The sequence below is a fragment of the Eublepharis macularius genome, chromosome 14, assembly GCF_028583425.1.
Source record: "Eublepharis macularius isolate TG4126 chromosome 14, MPM_Emac_v1.0, whole genome shotgun sequence".
NCBI lineage: Eukaryota > Metazoa > Chordata > Lepidosauria > Squamata > Eublepharidae > Eublepharis > Eublepharis macularius.
The window spans coordinates 71,019,750-71,044,057 of NC_072803.1; the positions used below are offsets into that span (position 1 = coordinate 71,019,750).

At 44.0% G+C, this 24,308-nt stretch overlaps 1 protein-coding gene across 3 annotated transcripts in view; it reads right to left on the reverse strand.

Annotated features, from left to right (window-relative positions):
• Nucleotides 1–24,308, reverse strand: part of TBC1D1 (TBC1 domain family member 1) — a 212,579-nt gene that overhangs the window by 168,637 nt on the left and 19,634 nt on the right. For all 3 annotated transcript variants that reach the window (XM_054997481.1, XM_054997480.1, XM_054997478.1), the window contains exon 4: nt 15,555–16,020. In XM_054997481.1, the coding sequence (XP_054853456.1) occupies nt 15,555–15,968 (414 nt within the window). In that variant the 5' untranslated portion in view covers nt 15,969–16,020. The remainder of the gene's footprint in view (nt 1–15,554; nt 16,021–24,308) is intronic.

The window sequence follows — 24,308 nt, forward strand, 5'->3', positions numbered from 1 at the left end:
TTCTTCCCAGCCTTGCAGCAGGCAGCAGAGAAGAAAGTGCGACATCAAAAATGGCAGCTGAAAACAGCGAGGGTAAGAATAAACTACCCAACTTATCTTGCTCAGCAGACCCGATGCTAGCCAGAACGCTTGATCAATTGGAGCAAAAATTATGAATAAAGTCTCAACTATTCTTCAACCCTTTGAGGAACAACTTGCTGAAATAAAATCGGCTATAGGCGCAGTAGCACAAAAGGCTAATCGTGCCCTTATATTAAGCAATTCGCTGAGTAAGTTTGCCAGCCTCCAGGTAGTAGACAAAAAAGGGTGTGTGTGGCAGACCCCGTTATAATCTGGTAGAATGGGAAGGACAAGCCCACGGGGAATACAGTGAAACAATACTTTACAAAATGTTAAGTTTTTAAAGTGCCAGTGCTATATAATTCATACATTCATACATATTTGTGCAACTCTCTCAGGAACAAGAATAAATACATAATACAAAAAGTGCATTCATGAGTATTGCAACATGTCCGGGTGTAATAAAGTCAGTTAGAATTCAAATCCTTCCGTTTGTCTCTTTCCTTCTTTCTTATAACTTTTCCATGCACAAAGTAAACACAGAGGTGGGATGGATGTAGAAATCCTCCTCAGGCCCGATCTGGGGCCGGCTTAGAAACCACAGATTTCATGTCCTCTTCTACGGGAGCACTGCCTCTGCTACAATATTACAACATTACAGTTCTCAGCATCTTAACTAACCTCGAAAGGCTACAATGTAATGCATGGCTTTACTTATGTTACATATGCTTGGAGATTTTCACATTACATCAACCGGATTGGGCGGCCGTCTATTCCAACGCGCGCCCCACTCATGAGCAGCAAAGCTAAAAATACTCTCATCTATTAAGAGTCCAATTAGCGGGTGACATGTGTCCAGGTTTCACCCCCCAGATCTCCAGGAATTTCCCAACTTGGAGCTGGCAACCCTATTGCTGAGATCTGAAATAGCCGTTTTACAACGAGAAAATAAACAGCTACAAGAAAGACTTTTACAATTGGAAATGCAGACAAAACAATCTAACCTTAAATTCAGACATTTTGATGAGAAGATATCTGATAATGCAGATCCACCCTCCTTTTTGGAATCATGGCTGTCGCCGCATTTACAACTTGAAAAGGGAGCAACTCCTATAATCACCAAGGCTTTTCGCCTGGGGTCACAAAATAATCCAAAGTATAATAAACCAAGAGATATATTAGCCACGATCCCAGACTAGAAGACAAAGAGTAAAATACTAGAAATAGCAAGAAATAAAGGATCAATCCCCTACAAAGGGACAAATATTCAAATACTTACAGACTTGCCATCCACAATATTAAAGAAAAGAACTCAGATTTACAACAGAAGCATTGAGAAAAGCCCAATAAAATATAAATGGACTAATTATACACATCTTCAAGTCAAAATACAAGATACAATATACCAAGTTTTAGATCAGGACACTGGAAAGACATTACTGCAAGACGTTGGCATTGAGACTTTTCCAATCAGAGATAGAATATCACAGAGAACTGTTATTAAGCTGGGCTATAGAGAACTGAGCTATAGAGAACTGTTATTAAGCAACTTAATTGATTCAATTTAAATAGCACTATTTAGTAAAGTAAGAGAGGACAGAGGGAGGGGGAAGAGGAAGAGGGGTTACTTTAGCAAGGTTTATAAGGGTTACAATAATGAGTATATATTATCGTTATTGGTTCTTCTATTAATATCAGTAATGGATGGATAAAAGGTTTGACTTTATAATAATACTTATTTAATCATTACTATATATATTGAAAAAATCTTCCTTAAATAGTATTTTTATTAATAATCTAATTATTATCAAAGTAGTACAATCGTTTATGTTTATGCTATAAATCCTCTTTAATAAGGTTAAGATTCAAGTTATCATTTACTATATCAACCTTTAATTGAAATCCAAGCTGAAACACTCATTTGTAAGAAAATTCATGGTTATAAGGGCATGTAAATCATTGCTAAATTTCTTTGTTTTCAATGTTTAATGACTTTCTTTCAATATTGTTACTACTAATGTGCATAAATAAATTAATAAATATAAAGAACACCAGTTTCGCGTGAGTATATCCTTGAGGAAGGACTCCATAAATTACTGGTGATGGGGGATCCCGCGGTGGTTACCGGCCTCTCGCGTAGCCGTCTTCCTTGCTTGCTAATTCTCTCCCACAAATTCTGTTTACTAGCCAGGAGACCAACTCAGGTAACAAAGTGACCAGAAGCTTCCTCCTAGAGGGGCTCCTTGCCTGTGGCCTGCTTATCTCTGGGGTCTGATACTTTTTGGACGCATGTAATGGCTCTCATGTAATGGATCTATGTAGTTATAACGGATGGTGTGATTTTCTGTTGATTGAGCCGATATTAAGAATGGTGAATAATCATGTTGCTATAATAAAGGCTTAGCATGGAAGCAGAGATTCTGCAATAGTACTACTTGCGTATTATACCTAGTAACAACAAACCCAAAATGTTATTTGTGGGTGTACCTCTCGCCAGGAGTTAAATGATTTGATATAGGAAAGTTAACTAAATGCTCAGGCTTCTTAAGTGCACAACTATATTTGAATCCGGCCTTCTTAGGGTCATCCAGAACGCTTCTTCAGAGTGGGAGCTGTCCTGTGGGATTCCACAGGGCACAATCTTATCCCCCATGTTATTCTAGCTCTGCTTAAGCCTTTAGGAAAAATCATTCATAGCCTTGGAACTGGATGTCATCAATACGCTGAAGAAACCCAGCTCTATGTCTCTCTATCCATATCCCCTGGCAGTGCTGTAGAAGCCTTAAACTATTATCTGACGTCTCTGGTTAAATGACTAAAAGTGAACAAATTGGATCTGAACCCAGACAAGACCAAATAAATGCTGGTTGGGAAGCTTGAGAGCCTAAAAGCAATCACACTTCCCAACTCTGATGGGGTCCAGCTGACTCTTGTTGACTCAGTTAAGAGCCTGGGGGGTTCTACTAGACCCGGAATCACTGCTGGAGAAGTGACTTGATGCTGCCACAAAAAATGCTTTTTCCCAACTGTTAAATTGTGGGTTCAGACATCACGTAGTTCAACAGCTCTTTATTTAGCAGGAACACAGACAGACTTTTAGGAGGCAACACAACCATATATATATCCACAACTTCAATCTTAAACCGCTCCCCAATATCTCAACACCCAATGGGAACGTACAGAACAGGAACCCTTCATTTGCATTTAACTATGTGCATTGTAACTTATTTACAGCTCAGTGATTGGTCTTTATCTTGTCACCCTGATTGGCTGCTATCCACACATAGCAGCCAATGATAGTGTAGGCTTCAGTTCCCTTGCTTAAGTTAGAGTTCAACCAATACATTACACCAACTCAGTTTAACCTGGAAGACAGCCCTCTGGCTTGACTTGGCTGATCTCTAGCCACCTGTGTTCATGCCGCCATAAGCACTAGTACTGTGATGCACTCTGCCTAAGTCTCCCATGAAATCATCTCAGACGCTCCGGATGGTGCAGAATGATGTAGCTTGACGATCAGGCGGAACATGCACGTAACACCCACTGTTCAGTCACTACATTGGCTGCCCATCAGTCACGGGGTTCAATTGAACTTACTGACCAGCACATTCAAAGCCGTTCATGGCCTTGGACCCTCATACCTGCTGGGCCGCCTCGGCACACCTGCCCCACCACCACAACGGTGCTCATCTGAGCAGGGCCCTCTACCGAGGGGCAAGATCATCCGCTGCCAGGTGCAAAGCGTTCTTTGTGCTGACCCCCACCGTGCGGAATGCTTTGCCCACGGCGGTCAGGGAGGCTCCCACGCCCCCTAGCATTTCAAAAACTGTGTGAAACAGAATTGGCCAGGAGGGTATTTTTGTGACGGAAATGGGGCTACAGATGCCAACCTGCAGTTGGGCGAAATGAACAGCTGCCTGTACACGCCCCTCCTCTGTGGCAACCCTCGTCTCATGAAACAGCCCTCCTGAGGAGGCCAGGAGAGCCCCCACCCTCCTGGCTTTCTGCAGTCTACGCAAAACTGAATTACTCTGGAGGGCTTTCCGCTCAGATTATAGGGCCGGGTCATAAGAAACAGCTCAACGGAATTCCTTAGTAAAGTGCAGGGACTATAAACTATGACGCTGGGCAGTGTCTCCTACTGAGAAATTTCCACATTGCTAAAGAAGTCATTATTAGTTACATTTTGATTCAGAGAGGTTTCATCTCTATGTTCAGCTTTATTCTTGTTTTAACATTTTCTGCAACCGTACCTTATTGTATCTGTGTATTGAATGTTTTGGTGATCATATTGCATTTTGCCCAGTGAATGATCTAGTTGTTGATTACACTGTATTCACTTGCCCTGTGTAATCCGCCTTGAGTCTCAGAGAGAAAGGTAGACAAACAAACAAACAATTTAGGCTTCTCCAGCCGTGCCTCTGTGGTTAACGACTCGGCCCCAGCTGAGCAGCGGCCCGCTCCAGCTGACGGGCAGTCAGGTGGCCTTGCATCTGGCTTTGGCATCGTCTCCTGCAGTGTCCTCACTTGCGGCTCCTTGGTCAATCGTGGAGCGGTCTCTCTCAGTGCCTTCTCGGTTGTCTACATCTTGGGTAAGGGGCCAGTGCAGGGGGGAGGGGTGGATGGTCTCCACGAATCTGGTGGGGATCTCCACACTGGACACTGAAGCATTATTCCAAGTTAGCCCTATGTTGACTATCATGGGTGGTTCGTCATTGCCTGCCTATGCAGCCCTGGTCTTCATTGGAGGTCTCCCATCCAATTACTAACCAAGGCCGAGCCTGCTTAGCTTCTGAGATCTGATGAGATCAGGCTCACCTGGGCTATCCAGGTCAGGGCATATTTATTAATTATTGTAATATTATTGCATTGTCAAGAGTTACTGTGTAATAACTTGACCACTGAAGAAGGCCACATGGCCGAAACATGTTTGGTCAGGGTTGCAGAAGGTTGTATGAGTTTTCTGTATGATTTTAATCTGAATTGAGGCTATATTTGGGCCTGTAGTAGTTTTTATATTAACATGTAATAAATACATGTATTTTTATATATTGACATATATTAATGTTCTATATTTAGTAATGCTAACCAATCTGAAACATTAGGCTCTGAAAGCATTTGAGGTATAACGCTCCCAGAGTCACAGTCATAATGTACAGGAAGCCAGTATTTGAACATCATAAACCAAGCCCTCGTTTCCACTAGAATTAAACCCGTTTCTAAGCAGATAACGACCTACGGAACACACTTTGGCAGGCCCGGAATTTTCCGCAGAAATTTAGACTGGACACGTTCGATGACCCAGTCAAAAGCCCTAATCCAAATCTGAATGCCATACAAAAAAATTAAAGTTATGGGTATATCTAGGGACTCATGTGCATCTGACGAAGAGAACTTGATTCTCGAAAGCTTATGCTAAAATAAAATTGGTTAGTCTTAAAGGTGCTACTGGACTCTTTTTGATTTTGCTACCACAGACTAACACGGCTAATTTCTCTGCATTGTTAATGTTAACATCAAACATTGTGTTACAACAAATTAAGACTAGGACGTTAGATTATATTGAGCAACAGAAGTTATATAGCCTGGCTACCAAAACCTGCCCCCCTCTGAGCTTTGAGATCCCCCTCTCCGCAGGGAGGATGGCTCCATATCTATCCTCTCTGCAGGTTCCACACCAACGTAGAGCGTTCTCCCTGGCCAGGTGTAACGCTAAGCCCTCGGCCATATTATATGGCAGATTTAATAGGACATCCTACCTAGCCAGATATTGCCTATGTAAACAAAAATGTTCAAGTCAATTACACATGCTCTCCTGCATTGTCATTTGTATGCTGATATATGTCACACACATTTAAAATCTGTTCTAGCTAGTATGATGGGTTGTCCTGACTCACTCCTGATGCCACTGAGATGATGGCTAAGTTTCTCCATGCTGCTTTGAAGCTGCGTCGAAGGTTATTGCAGAAATAAGTTACGATTGTATTTATGTATTTGTAATGCAGTATCTTTTTAATTTGTCTGTCCCATAATAACTTGAATTGCTGATATATGCCAATAAAGGTTAACTTGACTTGACTATATTTAGTAATGTTAATACTTGGCCCTTTGATTGGTTTCTACGGTGCCACTGGACTCAAATCTTACTTTTCTATTTTTACACCAAAAACTATTGTATTGTAAAGGATAAAACCAGAAATGAATTCCTCTTGTATGAGCAAGTAATAACTTGAGCCATTAACAAACAGTAAATGATATTAAACTTTTATTAAAACAGCTGTTGGCCTGGCAATTTCAAACTTTTGCTTCCCAGCGGAGTCCTTAGCATTTACGCATACACTGCTATTATTCTGGTCTTGTTCAGTCTTTTCTCAGGGTTACTTACTGCCCATATCAGAAATAAAGGGAAACTGGGTCATGGGAAATTCTTCTGACCCCTTGCTGCAGAACTAATGGGAGAGCTTTCCCATTATTGAGAGATCTCAGATCTTTATCAGGCAAGCGTCTGTTGTGGGAGTGAGATCTGATTTCCATAACCTTCCAAAGCAATGACTTGTTTTGCGGCTAGTCATAATACTGTCATAATGTATCTGAAGGTGGTTGGGCTATCTTAAGCACGTCATGCAGGGGTAGAAAGAATGCAGATAAGCTCCACTAGTGCAAATTTAATAAATAACTATACAGTTCCCACAATCAGCATCCACTCTGGGGAATATTCTCTGGACAGCTAGATTTAAATCATCCAATATGTGCCTCACGGCTGCAGCATTAATTAAAGAATTAATGCCCAGGGATTTTTTTTTAAAGGGTGGGGACATAACACATCTACCTATTATGGTATGTAGAATACACTTTTGTCAAGTATGCAGATAATACAATGAAATGCTAAATTACAGTATCTTAGAATATTTTACAAGTAACATTGATAACAGAACCATCTGCATCCATTCTGAAAGCCAGATTGTTGATGTCTTAGCACCACACTGTGGTTTTACAAGATATCACAACATAAAGAAAACAAGACAACCAAAAGAAACACCAACCATGTCTGCTGAGATAACAGGAACTGCGGGAGTGGAGGATAACTGACACCTTGCTAACTCCAGAGTTTAGTAATTTGCAGCCAAAAATGGGGCACTTTAAAAACTAACACCATTTTATTTCAGCAAAGGTCTCATAGACTAGAGGCCACTTCTTCAGATGCACTGTAGCGGGGCCTTGCTGGGCAAACATTTATATATAAGATACGAAAAACAATCACCAGGCACAATGGGCCACGCAATGCACTGACTCAGCCATTGGCGCTGACTCAGAAAACCAAGAGAAATTATGTGAATGACCTCAACCTTTCTTGATTACTGTCATGTTTTGCATATAATTTAAGTTTGAGTATTCTACTTCTACTTCTTAATGTTGGAGTTTTTTTACCCTGAGTTGTACAATATTGGCCTTTGGAGGGGGGCTGGATGGGTGAATACAGTGCGATCTGATTGGACGGTAACTGTACCCAAGGGGCAGAATGAACCGCAGTTTCTAGCGAGTGTGCTGAGAGAAAGTATTTATTCTGGTCAAAACAAGCAAACTGTGTGGAGCCCAAGAGAGCATCTATGTTTGTTTGTTTCTGAGAAAATATTTACTCTGGTTCAGTCAGGCCATCTGTGCGGAGTCTGAGCTGCCCGCATGGAGTTGTGAGGAAGTCCAGTTAAGTCAGGCAAACGAGCGTGCTTCTGCGTGAGGATCTGGGTATATCTGATTGAGAGATGCGTCTGTTTAGAGCATGTGCTGACTGTTCCGTCAAACTGTTACCCAGTGAGGAAGTCTCCTTGCAAGTTGGGGGAATTAGTGTGCAAGGAGAGGCAGCAAGAGGCCAGCAACTTTGGGATCTCCATCTTTGTATACAAGGATTGGTTCAGCTAGAGAACTCTTTCAATGAACAGATGTTTCAATAAAAAGTGTGTGTGTGTGTGGGGGGGGGTTAACTGAAAAATAATAAAGATCAACAGCACACAAAAACACACACAACACACAGAGCTAACCAGAAAGCAGTGCTGAAAACTGGATAGAGTTTGAGGGATTGGGTGATAGTTACCCTCCAGAAGAGGGCATCTGGGAGGGGGAGCACTGAGCGACCAGCCCGTCCATGTGGAAGAGCTCGGACAGAAGGACGGATGCTGGATCCGAGAGCATGCACACAACTATGGTGGAGGGGTAGTCCGATGGAACATGGTAGATCACACCCTGGGGCAAGATAGCATCTTCTGCCCCACAAGACAGTGAACTGGGAAGGTTTGCTAAAGTCTCCCCGGGTGGAACTAAATCAATCAGCAATGACTGATGACCTGTGATGTATACGTAGGTAAGGCTATCAGAGCCCTCGGTCACCTGAGAATAGGAGAGTGGATAAGGGAAGACTGGTAGGGTGTGTGGCGGTGATTAAGTCAGGAACTCCAGGAAGACCTTATTGACTTAGGATCTTTGCACACCTCTGGGGCACGGGGGCCGAAAGCTGGCCTCGCCTGACATCTCACATGCCGTGTTCCGTCTGCTAGCTGGGATCTGGCTTCCATATTTCTGCCTGCTTGGGCAGTATTTTGTATTTGAAACACATGCAGGGAAGGGGCTTATGATATAGCCATATTCATAATATCATGAGGGCAAATCTGATGGCTAACAAAACCATCTATAAAAAGCCTGCATATCTTGCAAGTTAAACCAGTATGTGCTTTCCTGGTTTGCCTGCTGGTGACAGGCAATCGCTAGGGGGGTGTTCCACCTCCCGCCAACCCAGCAAACACTTGGGAGATTGCCCGCCACCAGTGGGCAACTGATAAGCCTATGCTACAAATATGCAACCATGATTGGTGGCTTGGGGAAGGGGGCTTTCATTCCCTAACTTGCATCTTCCCACATTAGTTTCCCCATATCGTGCAGCTTATAGCCCACATACTAGGTCGTATGACCTCAAAAACTAATCAACCAGTGCAGATTTTCAAATTATGTGAGCAAAGGGGGGGAACAAAATTGGACTTAATTTTTTGCAAATAAGGTGAATGGTACAAGAAAGACAAACAAGGGACAAGCCAAGCAGCTATAATAGCATTTCCCAACCATCATACACATCATGCGAACATCTGCACTGGGCTCAGAAGCTCAACATTCTACAAATTAAATGGTCTTTCCTCTCTCCTCCAACGTTAACTAAGATTGCCAGGTTTGGCCCGAAACTTCAAAATTGTTTTTAGGGTCTAAATGGGAAGGAGTAAAATCACAGGACGAGAGCCCAGGCTCCAGGGACGGGCTATTTTCTGCTCGACTGGAAAGCTTTTGCTACTCATCCAACCACCACCTCTGTCAGGCTCCACCCTAAGGCACCAGGCAGAACCAGGCTCCTCTCCTCAGCTCAAGCATCGCACCCTGGCCTAGTAGATGCTTTCACTAGGGACCCTCTGAACTCCGAGGCTCCGTCCCTGGGTCTTGGGATTTGAGCCTCAACAAAGCCAATGAGGTGTAGTGATTCGAGTGTTATATTAAGGCGAGGAGCCCTGGATTCCAGTCCCCGCTCAGCCACGATGCAAGCTGGGTCCCTTCAGACCAGGCGTTCTCTCTTTCTGCCTTACCTCATTGTTCTAAGGACAAAACAGGATGGAGGGAGGCCATGAATGCTGCTTGGAGCTCCCCGAAGGGGGGATCAAAATGTATAGATGGTGAGTTTATTACTCACGTTTTCTTCTGTTACAAGCACAGTACTTCATACATTTGGGTTATCCACAGAGCAGTCCTAAGCAGTTATGCCCTTCCTACTCCACTGAAGTCAGGGGGCTTAGAATAGCGCAAGTCTCCTTATGATGGCAGTATTAGGCACGGTCAAAGGGCAGGTGCCGTGGATCTGGCCCTTTGCAAAAAAAGAAGATAAACTGAGTTTGTGAGACTGCTGAAAAGTATACCCTTAATCTCCTCTCTGCCCAAAAGTTTGCTAATATACCATATTGTTGCAAAGTAAGCATAAAAATGCCCCCCATACTCTAACACTTATTTCTCCACAGCTTGCACCAGTTATCACTGAACTTCAACTGCTAAATATTCTTTTTTCCGTAGAGTTAATTATCTACTACCTTAGTTATCTCTCTCCCCATTCCCACTGGACATTCAACCAATTTTGAGCTGCTGGATTTTTTTTAAAAAAATCACCCTTAGCAATATAAAATTGGCAAAATGGCCATTAGGAAAGAGATAAAATAGCAGTTGATTAACCCTTAAGTGAAAGAATATTTAGCAAATACATTCTAGAATACAGTAATTGTTAGTATGACACCATTTTTTGGGTAGATCAACAGTACGGTGAAAAAGTTGGATTGATTCATAGGATATACAGGCACATTTATTTTGTGTTTTTTCTTCTTCAAATGAAAATCGCATGGATCTTTAAAGTAATAAACTTACAAGGAAATAAAAAACCTCATGTCCAGAAATTGATGGAAGCATCAGAGCAGTTCTTACAGAGGCTTAAATCTGAATTGATTCCAAAAAAGGTATTTTCCCCCACAAGAGAGTCATAAATATGCAGATTATGTTAACATCTGTAAGACGACTGACTATAAACAAGAAGAAGCCGGACAGGCCGACTGAGTATCTCGACCAAGTCATTTCAATGCAGGGATGCGTACAAAAGTTTCAGTCTTAAGGTCAAATATCCCCACCCCACCCCAACACACGTAACAATTCTGTGTGTCATGAAACTAAACTTAGCAACAACTGCTTTGGAGTTCACTGGGTCTCTGAAATACCTTTCTTAACTGAATAATGCAAGCCTTACCAATTCATTGCACTGACTGGGACTGGCTGTGCTATCTGGACCTACCACCTTTCGATCAAAGTGCTAGTCCGTTCTTACAGCATTTCAGAAATGAGCGTGTGACAGATTGGAATATACATTGATGAGCAAATAGTAATACGGTTGGTTATGTTAGCGGTGCAATCCTAAGCAGAGTTACAACCTTCAAAATCCATTTACGTCAACGGGATCCGACGGGTGCGACTCTGCTTAGGATTGCACTGTTAAATTACCATGGAATTTTCAAGCAAATGGTTTAAACATAGAGCCTCCTGGTTACCTTTCAGAATGAAACACACAACATGCCTCAAAACAAACAGCTATAAAACAATACAGCCCTAAAAGACACACCATTAGTAAATTTTAACCCTAAAACCTACCCAACCAGTCAGGTACCAACAGCGCAGAGTCACTCCACTTTAAGATCTTCAGTGTGTTTGGACAGGAATAAGTCCACGTAAGATTATACTGCATGTCACTTAGAGAGCAATCCTAAGAGCCAGTTTGGTGTAGCGGTTAAGAGCGCGGGACTCTAATCTGGAGAACTGGGTTAGATTCCTCATTCCTCCACTTGAAGCCAGCTGGGTGACCTTGGGTCAGGCACAGCTCTTCCAGAGCTCTCTCAGCCCCACCCACACAGGGTGTTTTGTTGTGGGGATAATAGTAACATACTTTGTAAACCGCTCTGAGTGGGCATTAAGTTGTCCACAACATTAAGTTGTCCACATTAAGTATATAAATCGAATGTTGTTGTAGTAGTTGTAGTTGTTGTTATTCAGGATCCTACTCAATTCTATTCAATGGGTCTTATTTCCAGGAAAGGTTCTTTAATCCTCCCAAGAAAAAAACCTAGTGTCCAGGGTCAGGCCTCCCTGCCTCAAGGGAGGGTGCCTGGCAAGACTCTCTGGCAAGACCCCCAGGCCCCGCAGGCTGCAGAGAGGACCAGACTCACTAGGAGATGGAGTCGCCGCTGGCAGACAGAGACGAGGTGGGGAAGGCGGAGGAGGAGACGTAGGATGGCTGGCCCAGCACCCAAGAGGTGGCGTTCACGGGGGAGTGGTGGCAAGAGGAAGAAGCACTCAAGCCCCTCGGCACAGCAAGGCCACGGCACCGTGGAAGGAAGTGGAGATCGTGGCAGCAGCACGAGCAGCAGGCCCGGCAGGGCAAGGCCGAGGGAATGCCACGAATGCTGCAGCAGGGCTCCATTCAATGTCACAGCCAGGCCCGGCCAGGCCGAGGGGTGGGGCCCTGCGGCCAGACATTCGACTGGCAGCGGCAGGGGCAGCAGGCACACCTGGCCAGGGATAGGCTTTCAGACCTGCCAAGCAGTCAGGCCCTCCAAGGGGGCCAGGGGGCCATCAAAGGGGAGGGCTTAGAGGCAGGAGCCAGGGGCTGGACCACCCAGGTACCAACACCTAGGCGGGGGTGGGGCCAAGTGCTCGGGCTAGCCCTGGCTCAGGTGATTGGCCTCACCTTAAGGGCGGGCAGCTGGGGAGCAGGGCGGAACTTTCCCTATTGGGAAATGATAAAAAGGGCTCAATATCTCCTGGCCAGGGAGGAGGACGGGGAGTCTGTCCCTGGTGCAATGGCAGCTTCCCAGGGAAGGAGCCACGAACCGGAGCTTAAAATCTCCCCCACTGCTGCATCCGACCCATCTGAGGGAAAGCAAGGGGAGAGCCCTAGCAGACGCGAGGGATTTGCCTGCCGTTGCCACGTGTGTTTCCCAGCACTGTCACCATGTGTGACCTGCCCTCTATTGCCACGTGCGACTTGCCCACCGCTGCCACCATGTGGCCGACTCACACCTGGTGGCAGTGGCGGACAAGTCACACATGGTGGCAATTGTGAGCAAGTCACACATGGTGGCAGTTTCAGTATTATAACCGTTAAAAATGATTGCTTTCTTTAAAATAAACTGTGTCTTGTGCTTTAAAAGTGGTGGGGTCAATTTTACCCCATTACATTTCTGTGAGCATTTTATGTTTTCAATTAGCAGTATTTTTGACCTAGATTCCAAATTTTACTCTTCTTTGTCCTGCATTGCTGAATAAAGTTATTGTTTCTTCAACAAATTTAAACAGTTTATTAAAACAGGCAACTCTGAAGCACAGAACCTTGCAAAATTCATATTAAGAGTCTTACTTTGCAACTATTGACTAACACGTAACACTTGCAAACTTGTGATTGGTTATTAAATAGAACACTTGTTGTTAGGCGTAAAACGTGTAACAAATGACTTGTAACATGTAACACAAGACCTGGCTTCTAGTGAGTATGCAACAACTCTGCTGGCTGTAATACCCGCTGCTAAACTTGCTTTCACACTATCTGTAAATGTTTTATCCTGCCTTTACTACAAGGAGCCATTGATGTTTTGTTTTCCTTTTCAATGATTTAAACATGTTATTTCTAATACGGACCATTTTACACAATAGGAAGTTTCAAGAAAAGGAAACTTGGATTATCCTTAACTTCATAAGGGTTCTTTTACCATTATACATTGAAATCCACGGGCAAATATTGAGTATTTCTCATGTAAATCCAAAGCATGAAGTTAAGAATCTTAAGGTGACATCCAAAACAACCACAAAGAACCCCCAAAACATACATTAATAATAATAATAATAGTTTTTGATTTATATACCGCCCTTCAGGACAACTTAATGCCCACTCAGAGCGGTTTACCCAAAGTACGTCATTATTATCCGCACAACAAAACACCCTGTGAGGTGTTTTGTGTGTTCCCCTTTACTGCTTTATGATTAGAGGTTTTGTTCTCTAGGCTCTACTGCAAACTGTTCGCAGAGCTAGTCAAGCAGGCAAAACGTTGCATTTACTTTTCCATTGTGCTGATTAAAATTAATTGAAGGCAGGAAATAGTGACCATCATTATGTTATCATTGTACAGCACCCGGGGTTTGAGAAAATTCTTCATATTGCTATTATTGCGAGGAGACCCAAGTTATCAATGCCCGTGTCTGTAAAGTAACGTTACTGACCACAGGCTAACACTTCTCAGAGGAGGTTATATGAAGGCCATTCCATTTGTACAAAATTGTAACATATAGCCTCAAAGACTTAGGGGGGGTGGGAAACAGAAATCTGGGAGATGAGGGCTGGAGCGGGAACTGACTACATCAGCAGAGCTTGTTGCCCAGCGACCGGCAACAGAACTGGCACCACACAATTGGCATGGAGCTGCTAATCCCTGCACCACCAGGCAAGCCCAGGGCTGCATTAATGCCCAGTTCCAAAGTATTCTGTGGTTCTATACAGGCTAGCTAAAACTGACTTTGACTAGTTTGTAATCCAGATGTATTTAAAACTCCTCCCCAGTCATTACTTCTTCCCTGCAAACTGAAATCCCAAGAGGGAGAATCAGTAGCAGAGAATTCTTAGCACCCTCATCTAACTACAGTTAGCAGGATTCTTCACGGAGGCCACAAGAATTATACTGGTAGAAAGAGGGTATGTTTGAAGAGCAGGTTAATCCTTAGAACGTACTGCAATCATCACATTTCTAACCATTAACCTACAGTAGACATTTCATTCAGGACCGCACCGTGTATTTATTGATTGATTGCTATATTTATACCCAACCACCTTTGCCCATGGCTCAAGACAGCTGACAAATCACAATTTAAATATTCAAAATAAAACCCCAAATAACCCCATTGCCCCCTAAAAACACCAGCAGTTTATGCCCTATTAAAAATCCCTGGCACATGAAATTGCCTTGCAGCACCTCCTAAACATTTCAAGAGTCCTCCCGCCTCCTCCGAGAACTCATTCCACAGAGCGCAAGTTGCAGTAGAAAACAGTTCCTTGGGCGGGAGAATGGAAAAGCCCGTGTCTACCGCCACAGTAAAACTACCATGATATGCCCATCCATCAAACCTACAAATTGCAGTAAAAAAGTTTCTAAAGCAGCCCTGTATTTGACTTATTTTATGAATGACACACTCATATCTGAACAACAGCATTCAGCTTCTAACATTTTCTCACTAGTTGTCCTGACCTTGGGCATGTCTATACTACCAATTTATAAGCTTTATACCGGCTTAACTTACAGGCTTCCCGCACATGACTGAGAATTGTGATTTGATGAAACGCTGAGCATTTTCTATTAGAGCTCCATCTGATCCCAGACAAAGCAAAGGCTGACCACAGAATACTGCAATGGTCATTAATACAAATGCATCACAAAATGCATTAATAATATTAACAGATGACAGGACTATTCACAGCTGTTAGCTGGAGGACAGAAGCTGCAAGTGGAAGACAAGAAAAAGGCAATGTGCCCTGTTCACACTGCTTCCATTCACACATTTGACATGGACACAAACAGAATGCCAGCCTTCACAGTACACTGTAATGTGATTTGGGAGTTCTCAATCTTGAAGTCAGAAAGCCCTTAGATAAATGCACAGCTGGTTGGTTTTGCATGCTGGCACCAAAATCATAAGGAAATGGTGTGGAACTAAGAGAATTCAATAGTCAATATAGAGCTGAAACAAATTATGAAGCCAGCTGCAGAGCCAAGACTGTATTCAAACACACCATGGATGATATGTCTCTCTACACTCTGATTTATTCCAAAGCTCTTAATTTGCAGCACACTGTTTTAAAAAACTATGAACACCACTAAACACCTTTCACTTACTTCTGTTTGATCATCAGCTTTGAATACATAGCAGATACTTTGCTGATTTACAGCTCCGTCTTTTATTAAGCAGGCAAAATAGCTCGGATCGTGGCTGTTGTGAATCAGTTTGTGGACATGCTTTGGACTGTGTTCAAACAAGCTGCAACAAATCAGAGGATCCCACTGCTGACTTTCTCCCGTATCTGCTTCACAACACAACTTGGCTGGTGAGACATACAGTCGGACTTGGCTGGTGCCAGGCTCTTCCTTTGAGGACTGTGCGCTCGCTTGCCGTATCTCTGCCACAACCCAAGGCAGCACTGCCATGGTGGTCAGAGAGTGCACTGGCAGAGAGCCTACGAGCTGAAGAGTGAAGTCCACTGAGCCATCCCTGGTTTGAGGATTCTTAACTTTGAATGATATGGGATCCATTGTTGAGTCATCAAAGGGGAGGAAACCAGTTTAATTATAGAGATGGGACATTCTGAAACAAAAAGATATTAACACAGTTAACAGAATCATTTGGTAATTTCTCTTTTTCAACATAATTTCATTAGTCTGAAATACTTTATGTATTATGCCCCTGGTAAAATATTTTCTTCTTTATTTGGTTAACCTGAATTTGTGATGCTGCTCTCTGAACCAAGAGGAATCACAGAATCATAGGGTTGGAAGGCACCTCTAGGGGTCATCTAGTCCAACCCCCTGCACAATGCAGGAAATTCACAACTACCCCCCACGACTGCCCCAGTGACCCCTGCTCCATGCCCATAACAAAAGAAATTTGCGCTTGAGCATGCTTTATTTCTTTGTATCCAATCTCCTTTTCCTTCAATAAATACTGTCTAGTGGCACCATAGTATCAGGATAGTTTCTGTATAAAATTCAGAAGTGGCAGGATTTCTGGAGAGCTTACAGACTAAACAGAATGTAAATTTTGATGACAGAGAACTGAAAATGAAAGGGGGGGAGCTGAAGAAGATGAAGCCATGGGAGTTCACACTGGTAGACACGGAGGGCTTTTCTGATACTCTAGGGGCCTGGCCACTGGGCTAAACAGTGAAGGGAAGAAAAACAAGAGAGAGATACAAAGGAGGTAATGTGCTTGGGGAGGGAGGGATGCTTCAAGGACCAAGAACTTGAATAAAATGTGGAAAGGAGCCAATGCACAGAAGGAAGACTTACACAATCACACCAATGGAGAAAGGTCATTGAGGCAGAGGTTAAATTGAGAGAAAACAGATCAAGAGGGAAAGCTCTATCAGGCAAAATAAATGGCCTGTACATGATCGATGGTTTTAACCGTAAGTATACTTTTAACATTTTAAACATTCCCTACGTTGTACAGCTCCCCGCAAATAAAAGGCCAGCCGAAAGGCAAAGGACTAAACCTCTTTCTCCAGGGCGCTACTCCTTCTTTTCAGGGAGTTTTCCATTACACAAACTCATGACCAAATGTGATGTGTCCTACCAGTAGATTGAAGGACTATGGGGGAGGGGGGGGCGTGCCCTGCACGGAATCCTAACTTAGCAAGCAGCAAAGAAAAGTATCTGATTAACTGCTGCATTTTACTATTTCTGTCTGCTTACGATAAATCATTTTTGTTTTAAGGGGAGAAGCAAGGAGTATATAGTCAGCCTCGTTACAGTTAAACAGTCATTCTCGGCAATTGCCTTATGTTCGTTGGCTGTACTGGAATTCCTGAATAAAACGTTTACCGAATCTGCCTCTGCCTGGTCTGATTGGGGCGGATATTTTGAGAAGATCCATTGAACAGAAACTGAAATTTTGCCGAGAATCATCTTTTCCTCCTACGGACCCCAGAGGACACACTGTTGGCCCCTGCGAAATGGCAGTCGAAGGACAATCTGATGAAATCTGAAGGAGACCAAGGAACCCAGAGGAAGGAACCCAAGCTAAAGGAGGAAGAGGTGAGGGGGCCCGGGGTAATACCACAGACAGACCTGGACTTCCTAACCTGGTTGACAGCGACTCCCTGAAGCTGGGCTCCTTGCTCCCACGCCACTGTGGAGAGAGAGAGCTTAGAGAAAGGAGGAAATTTAAGCTCTTCATGCCGAGTGGGAGGGAGGAAGAAGCCATCCTGAGTGATGAGAGGGAAGAGAGCGAAGAGGAAACAGGGGGGGAGGACTCCAAAGGCCGTGGCACCCGGGAAGTATGAGCTCTATGGGGGAAAGTAGAAGAGCTTAAAGTGGCAATGAGGGAGACAGTGGGAGGAATGCGGGAACTCCTGCAAAGCACCCAGGTACTGAGAACTCCAGCTGATTTGCCACAGAGACATTCCAATTTACTCAGGGACCCTTCTCCATTGCCACCCTTTCAACGGGGGGGGGGGCATACACCACCTTATCACGATCAACCAATGAGTCCCTTGTTCCAGGGTCAAGCCCCCCTGAGTTGGTGGAAGTTAGAAGAACAATTTGAGGGGGACCCTGAAGACCTGGCATACTTCCTTGTGCAAGTGGGGGGATTCTTAAGCGAGTGGGGCCCAAATGACCTTCCCAAATGACCTCAGCCAGGTGAGCTATATCAGGTCCCAGTTGGGGGGGGGGGTCAGCAGCCAAATGGTACATAATTCTATATGCAGCACAAGCCCCCAAGCTATGAAATGTAAACGTGTTCGTGCAAGCTCTCAAAGAGCAATATGAAGACCCTATGGAAGGAGAGAGGGCGAGAATCCGCCTGAAGTGCCTGAGGCAGGGCAACCGCACTGTATGCAAGTATGCAGCTGAGTTTAGAGAGCATGAGGCTAAGCTGAGAGTTTGGACAGAGGGAGTGAAAATTGAATTTTTCCGAGCCGGTTAAATCCAGATTTGGTAGCCAAGGCCCTGGTGCAGGATGACCTGAAAACCTTATTAGGATACATCCAGCTAACTTACAAGATCGAGAATAGGGAGCAGGTGGTGAAGTTGCTGCGTCTACAACACCAGGCAGGGAAGCAAAAGAGCACCAGGGAAGGACGAACGCAAGGTCTAAGGGGGGGATGGAACAGCCCCCTCCCTCAGATGAGAAGGACCAAAGGATGAGCAAGGGGTTGTGCCTACAATGTGGGGAAGGCGGCCATTTCATAGCAGAGTGCCCTGAGACAAGAAGGGTGTATCCAGAACAAAGACAGAAGCTGAAGAGAATTCAGGAGAGGTGGCCTAAACCCACACCTCGTCAGACCAAGAAGAAGAAGACGGCAGGGGTGACGGCTTGAGCACACGGGGACAACGAGGCAGATAGTGGGGGGTCAGCGTCAACTGACAGAGACACCAAGCCACTTGCGGGAAATGACGGAGACCTGCTGTAAAAGGCACCAGTTGGCAGGTCATGGAGGATCAGATGCCAACAAAGGTGAGACAGAAGGGAGCTCTATTCTTCCGGGTCATCACCCTGCTGAATCTGAGGCGGGGAACTAATCTCCAAGTTAGGGCATTGATCGACTCGGGGTGTATTAGGGATTTGATTGCCCTCTCTCTAGTGACTGGACTGGGGCTAAATGTACACCAACTGCCAGAATCATTAGTGTTCGAGCAAATGGATGGTACAGTCATGAAGAGAACCCCCTGGGGTTTAAAACCGAACTGATTCCAATGGGAATGGGGCACTATTGGAAAGACACGACTTTCGTGGTCAGCCCAGCCACAAAGTTCCCGCTGGTGTTAGGGGTGAGATGGCTGTATGATCATGACCCCTATGTCAAGTGGAAAGCAGGCGAGCTGGATTTCCCCTCGAAACATTGTCATAAACATACGTGGAGTGACCAGTGGTGGTCCCAACCCCCTCCTCTCACCGAAACTGCATGTTTAACCATGGAAGAGAGGGATAAGATTCCTCCAGAATATCGGGACCTGAGCAAAATGTTCAAAGAAGGAAGAGTGGACGAACTGCCCCCTCTTCGGTCAACTGATTGTGCGATCAAACTGATCCTGGGGAGAAAGCTACCAAAAGGGAAACTGTATTCCATGAGTTTAGGGGAGAGGCAGGAGTTACGCAAGTTCATAGATAAAAACCTAGCTAGGGGTTTTATCCGCCAAGTGAAATCTCCCCACACCGCACCAGTATTATTCAGGGGGAAAAAGGATGGGGGGTTGAGGTTGTGTACTCATTACTGGGGAATTAACGTGGTCTCCATGTCCAATGCCTACTCCCTCCCACTCATTAGGGATATCTTGGGGGTAGTAGCCCAAGGAAAGATATTCACAAAACTAGACTTACGTGATGCGTATTTCAGGGTACGGATAAAAAAGGGTGACAAGTAAAAATGGCCTTTAACACCCTACTGGGTCAATTCGAGTACAGAGTAATGCCGTCTGGTCTACAAGGGGCCCCAGGAGTGTTCATGAACCTAATTAACAACACACTGCATAAGTACTTGTACAAAGGGGTGGTGGTCTATTTGGATGATGTCCTGGTGTACATACAGGATCTTACTTTCCATGTGAAGTTGGTAAGAGAAGTGTTAAGAACCCTGCTTCAGCACCAGTTATTTGACAAGCTCTCTAAATGCGAATTCCACAAGAAAGAACTGGACTTCCTAAGCTACCGGGTGTCCCACAAAGGTCTGGGAATGGACCCAGCAAAAGTTCAAGCAGTATTAGGGTGGGAAGCCCCTCGAACTAGGAGACAATTGCAATCCTTCTTGGGATTCGCAAATTTTTATAGACCTTTTATTAGAAATTTTGCCCAAGTTGCACTACCTCTCACTGACTTACTAAAAACCAAAGGGAAAGGCCTGAACGGAACTAAACCAGGCGTAAAGTTAGTATGGTCTGAGGAATGCCAGAGAGCATTTATGGAATTAAAATCTAGGTTTACCTCTGAACCGGTGTTGCACCACATAAATGAAGCTCATACGTTCATAATACAGGTAGATGCTAGTGATGTGGCTACGGGAGTTCTATTACAAGAAGGGGGAGACGGGAAGATGCATCCGTCAGCTTACATATCAAACAAATTTTCATACGCTGAGCGGCACTGGGCTTTCTGGGATAAGGAGGCAGCTGCTGTTAAACTGGCTTTAGGCACATGGAGACATTGATTGGAAGGGGCCAGGGTACTTTTCGAGGTGTGGACAGACCACAGGAACCTGGAAGCCTTGAGAAAGCCGTGCAGACTGGGAGCAAAACAGCTAAGATGGGCAGAGTTTTTCTCCCGATTTAATTTCACCCTTAAACACTTCCCAGAGAAATCAAATTTTTTGGCAGACACCCTGTCTCGCCTCCCATAGCATGCCAGTCAGAGAGAGGAGGTGGTAGACACAATGTTTTCTCCCACCCAACGGGGGGGGGGCAGTAGTTACTAGGAACCAAAGTAGAAAGGGGACTTCCCCACTGCCATCCCTCTCCATGGATTGGGAAGAGAGGGTGAAGATAGAACTGGAAAAAGAACCAGGGGAGGGATTACCAGAGCAATTGGAAAAAGGGATAAATGGATATTGGTATCAAAAGGGGAAGATGTATATCCCACCGGGACTGAGGGGAGAAGTATTAAGAAATTGCCATGATAGTAAGCTAGCGGGCCATTTTGGCTACCTCAAAACATTGAATCTAACCCAAAGGCAGTTCTGGTGGCCCAAAATGAGGAAGGGTGTGTCCCAATATGTGGCCACCTGTCAAGTGTGCCTAATGGGACAACCAAGAGGGGGGAAACAACCAGGATTGTTACAACCAATGGCGAATCCCCCTCAACCTTGGTCTGTAGTATCAATGGATTTTATCACGGACCTTCCTCCAAGTAAAGGAAAGATAGTGATTTGGGTAGTGGTGGACCTATTCTCTAAACAGGCCCATTTTGTCCCTTGTGCCAAGCTATCCACAGCCAAGAAGCTAGCCAGTCTGTTCATGATGCACGTAGTGAGGCTTCACTCTTTCCCTGATAAAGTAATTTTGGATAGAGGCCCACAGTTTATTGCTAAATTTTGGAAACAATTAATGGAAGTGACCGGCCTCACCCAAGGGATGTCATCAGGATACCATCCAGAAACGGATGGGCAGACAGAAAGAGTCAATCAGGTGTTGGAACAATTTCTAAGATTCTATATAAACTATCAGCAGGATAATTGGACAGGATATTTAGCTTTCACTGAATACTGTTATAATAACAGCATTCACAGCTCTACAGGAGCATCGCCTTTCAAGATCACCCAAGGGCTTGAGGGCAAGATGATGCCGTTTATTAGAGACACTCCTCCATACAATCATAGAGTTGGAAGGGGCCATACAGACCATCTAGTACAACCCCCTGCCCAGTGCAGGATCAGCCTAAAGCATCAGAGAAAGGAGGAGAGGAGAAAACCGAACTCCACAACTGGTGGAGGGGAATTGTAGAACAGTGGGACCTAATTTCACAAACCTTGAGAAAAGCAAAAGAGGACTACAAGGCCCAAGCAGAATGGGACTTAAAAGTAGGGGGATGGGTATTTGTATCTACAAAGAACTTATGGGGAGAACAGTCTAGTAAAAAATTAGGTTGGAAGTTCATAAGCCCATTTGAAATAATAGAAGTCATTAATGGAGCAACCGTAAAATTAAAGCTGCCAAAGAATTTAAAGAATGAATTATAAATTTATTGTTTGTGGCCACAGGCCATTACAATCATACAGATATAACATATAAAACTCTCTAGCATGTAAACATATGTACGAATATTAAAAAATTTAAATGATCTAGGCAGAAAATGCCAGTCAGATAAAACTATTGCTGTCTCTGGACACAACTCTAGCCCGGATTTTCTTGGCTGCTAGGCGAACAGAGAGACTCTATAAGAGACAAATGCAGCAGTGTCAGACAGAAGAAAAAACAACTTCTCAGAGTCTGAAGAGGATTTTAAACCGATTAAAAACTCTTCTAGGAATTTATTCCTTGGCTCTGCATAAAGTGGGCAGGATAGTAGGTAATGTGGTAAATCCTCCACAACGTGAGCACCACAAATACAGTAGCGGAGGGCTTGAGGTGTTTTGGCATAGTGCCCAGCTAGCAATGCTGTGGGCATAGCTTGGAACCGAATTGAGGTAAGGGCTGTTCTGAGGTTGTGAGGAAGGATATTGACCAAATAGGGCACTCTAACATGGTCCTTCTTGAAAATTTTAAACGATGGGGAGAATTTAGAATAGGCGCTCGCTTGCCTATCCATTACGGCATCACAGTGGAACACCCATTCCCGAACGTTAAAGCCAGCAACCGGAATTTAAAGAATGTTCACCCCATTTTCCATTGCAGCCTCCTAAAAAGGGCACCAGATCCAGACCAGTGGCACCCAGACATGGGGACTCCCCCCCGCCCCTTTGATAATGAACGGCCAAGTTCATCATGAAGTAGAATCTATTTTGGATTCAAAACGCAAATGAGGGACATTATTATACCTTACTCGGAAACATTTTAATCAAAGTCACCAAGAGTGGATCACAGCAGAAAATGTTAAAGCTCCAAAGTTAGTTAAGGAGTTTCACAAATGATATCCAGATAAACCGAGGGGGAGTTGAAAATAGGGGGGCAGGGGTTAACCTGTCTGGCATAGAAGGTAGAGAAGTTACATAGTTGCAGTTTAATGTTTGACAGGGCTTAACCTGTTGGTCATAGAAGGTAGGGAAGTTACATAGTTGCAGTTTAGTTTTCTAGCATTGAAAGGCTGTCAAAGCCAGGAGTTCCATTCCAGAGGAAAAGGGGAGGGGCAAGGAGTATATAGTCAGCACTGTTACAGTTAAACAGTCATTCTCGGCAATTGCCTTATGTTCGTTGGCTGTACTGGAATTCCTGAATAAAACCGTTTACCGAATCTGCCTCTGCCTGGTCTGATTGGGGCGGATATTTTGAGAAGATCCACTGAACAGAAACTGACAGGTATGCCACATGAACCTACAGGACAGCCACAACTTTCAGGAAATACTGAGCCAAAGTTAGGTGATGAGAGATTAAGTTCTTGATCTACCGGTGAAATTAAAAGCCAATAAATCTCTGGGTCCTGATGTCATACACCCAAGAGTTCTTAGGAAACTCAAGTGTGAGACTATTGATCTACTATTGATCTATATGTAACTTGTCACTAAAATCAGCCACTGTATCAGAAGATTGGAAAGTAGCAAATGTTACTTTTTTTTTTAAAGGGCCCAGAGAGGAAATGGGAAACTACAGGCCAATTAGCACAGCATTTGTCCTGGGCAAATTAGTAGAAACTGTAATCAAGGAGAGAATTATTAGGTACATAGAGGAACAAAGCCTGCTGAGAGAAAATCAGCATGGTTTCTGCAAAGGGAAGACCTGACTCACCAACATATTGTGTTATTTGAGAAAGTTGAACTAGCACATAGATAATGCCGATCTGATAGACAGTATTTACTTGAACGTTTAAAAGGCTTTTAACAAGATACCTCACCAAAAACTTCTGAGTAAACTTAATGTTTGCCACTTTGAGGACACTGCTTTAAGTGGAAAGGCAGCATACAAATGTTTTAAATAAATAAAACAAATAAAATTATATAGGGATTAGAGAGAGAGGACAGAGATCTTTTTCTCCCTCTTCCAAAATACTAGAATTTTAGGGTGTCTGATGAAGCTGATGGACAGCAGATCCAGAATTAAAAAAAGGAAATACTTCTTTATATGAGTAATTAAAATGTGGATTTTGCTGCCAGAAGACGTAGTGACGGCCACAGACATAGACAGTTTTAAAAGTGGATTAGACAGATTTACGGAGGACCAGCAACAGAGCCCATTCTGGGAAAAAATACAACAGGTTCTAGAAAGGGGAGGGCAGGCAAGCGGGCGTTGCCT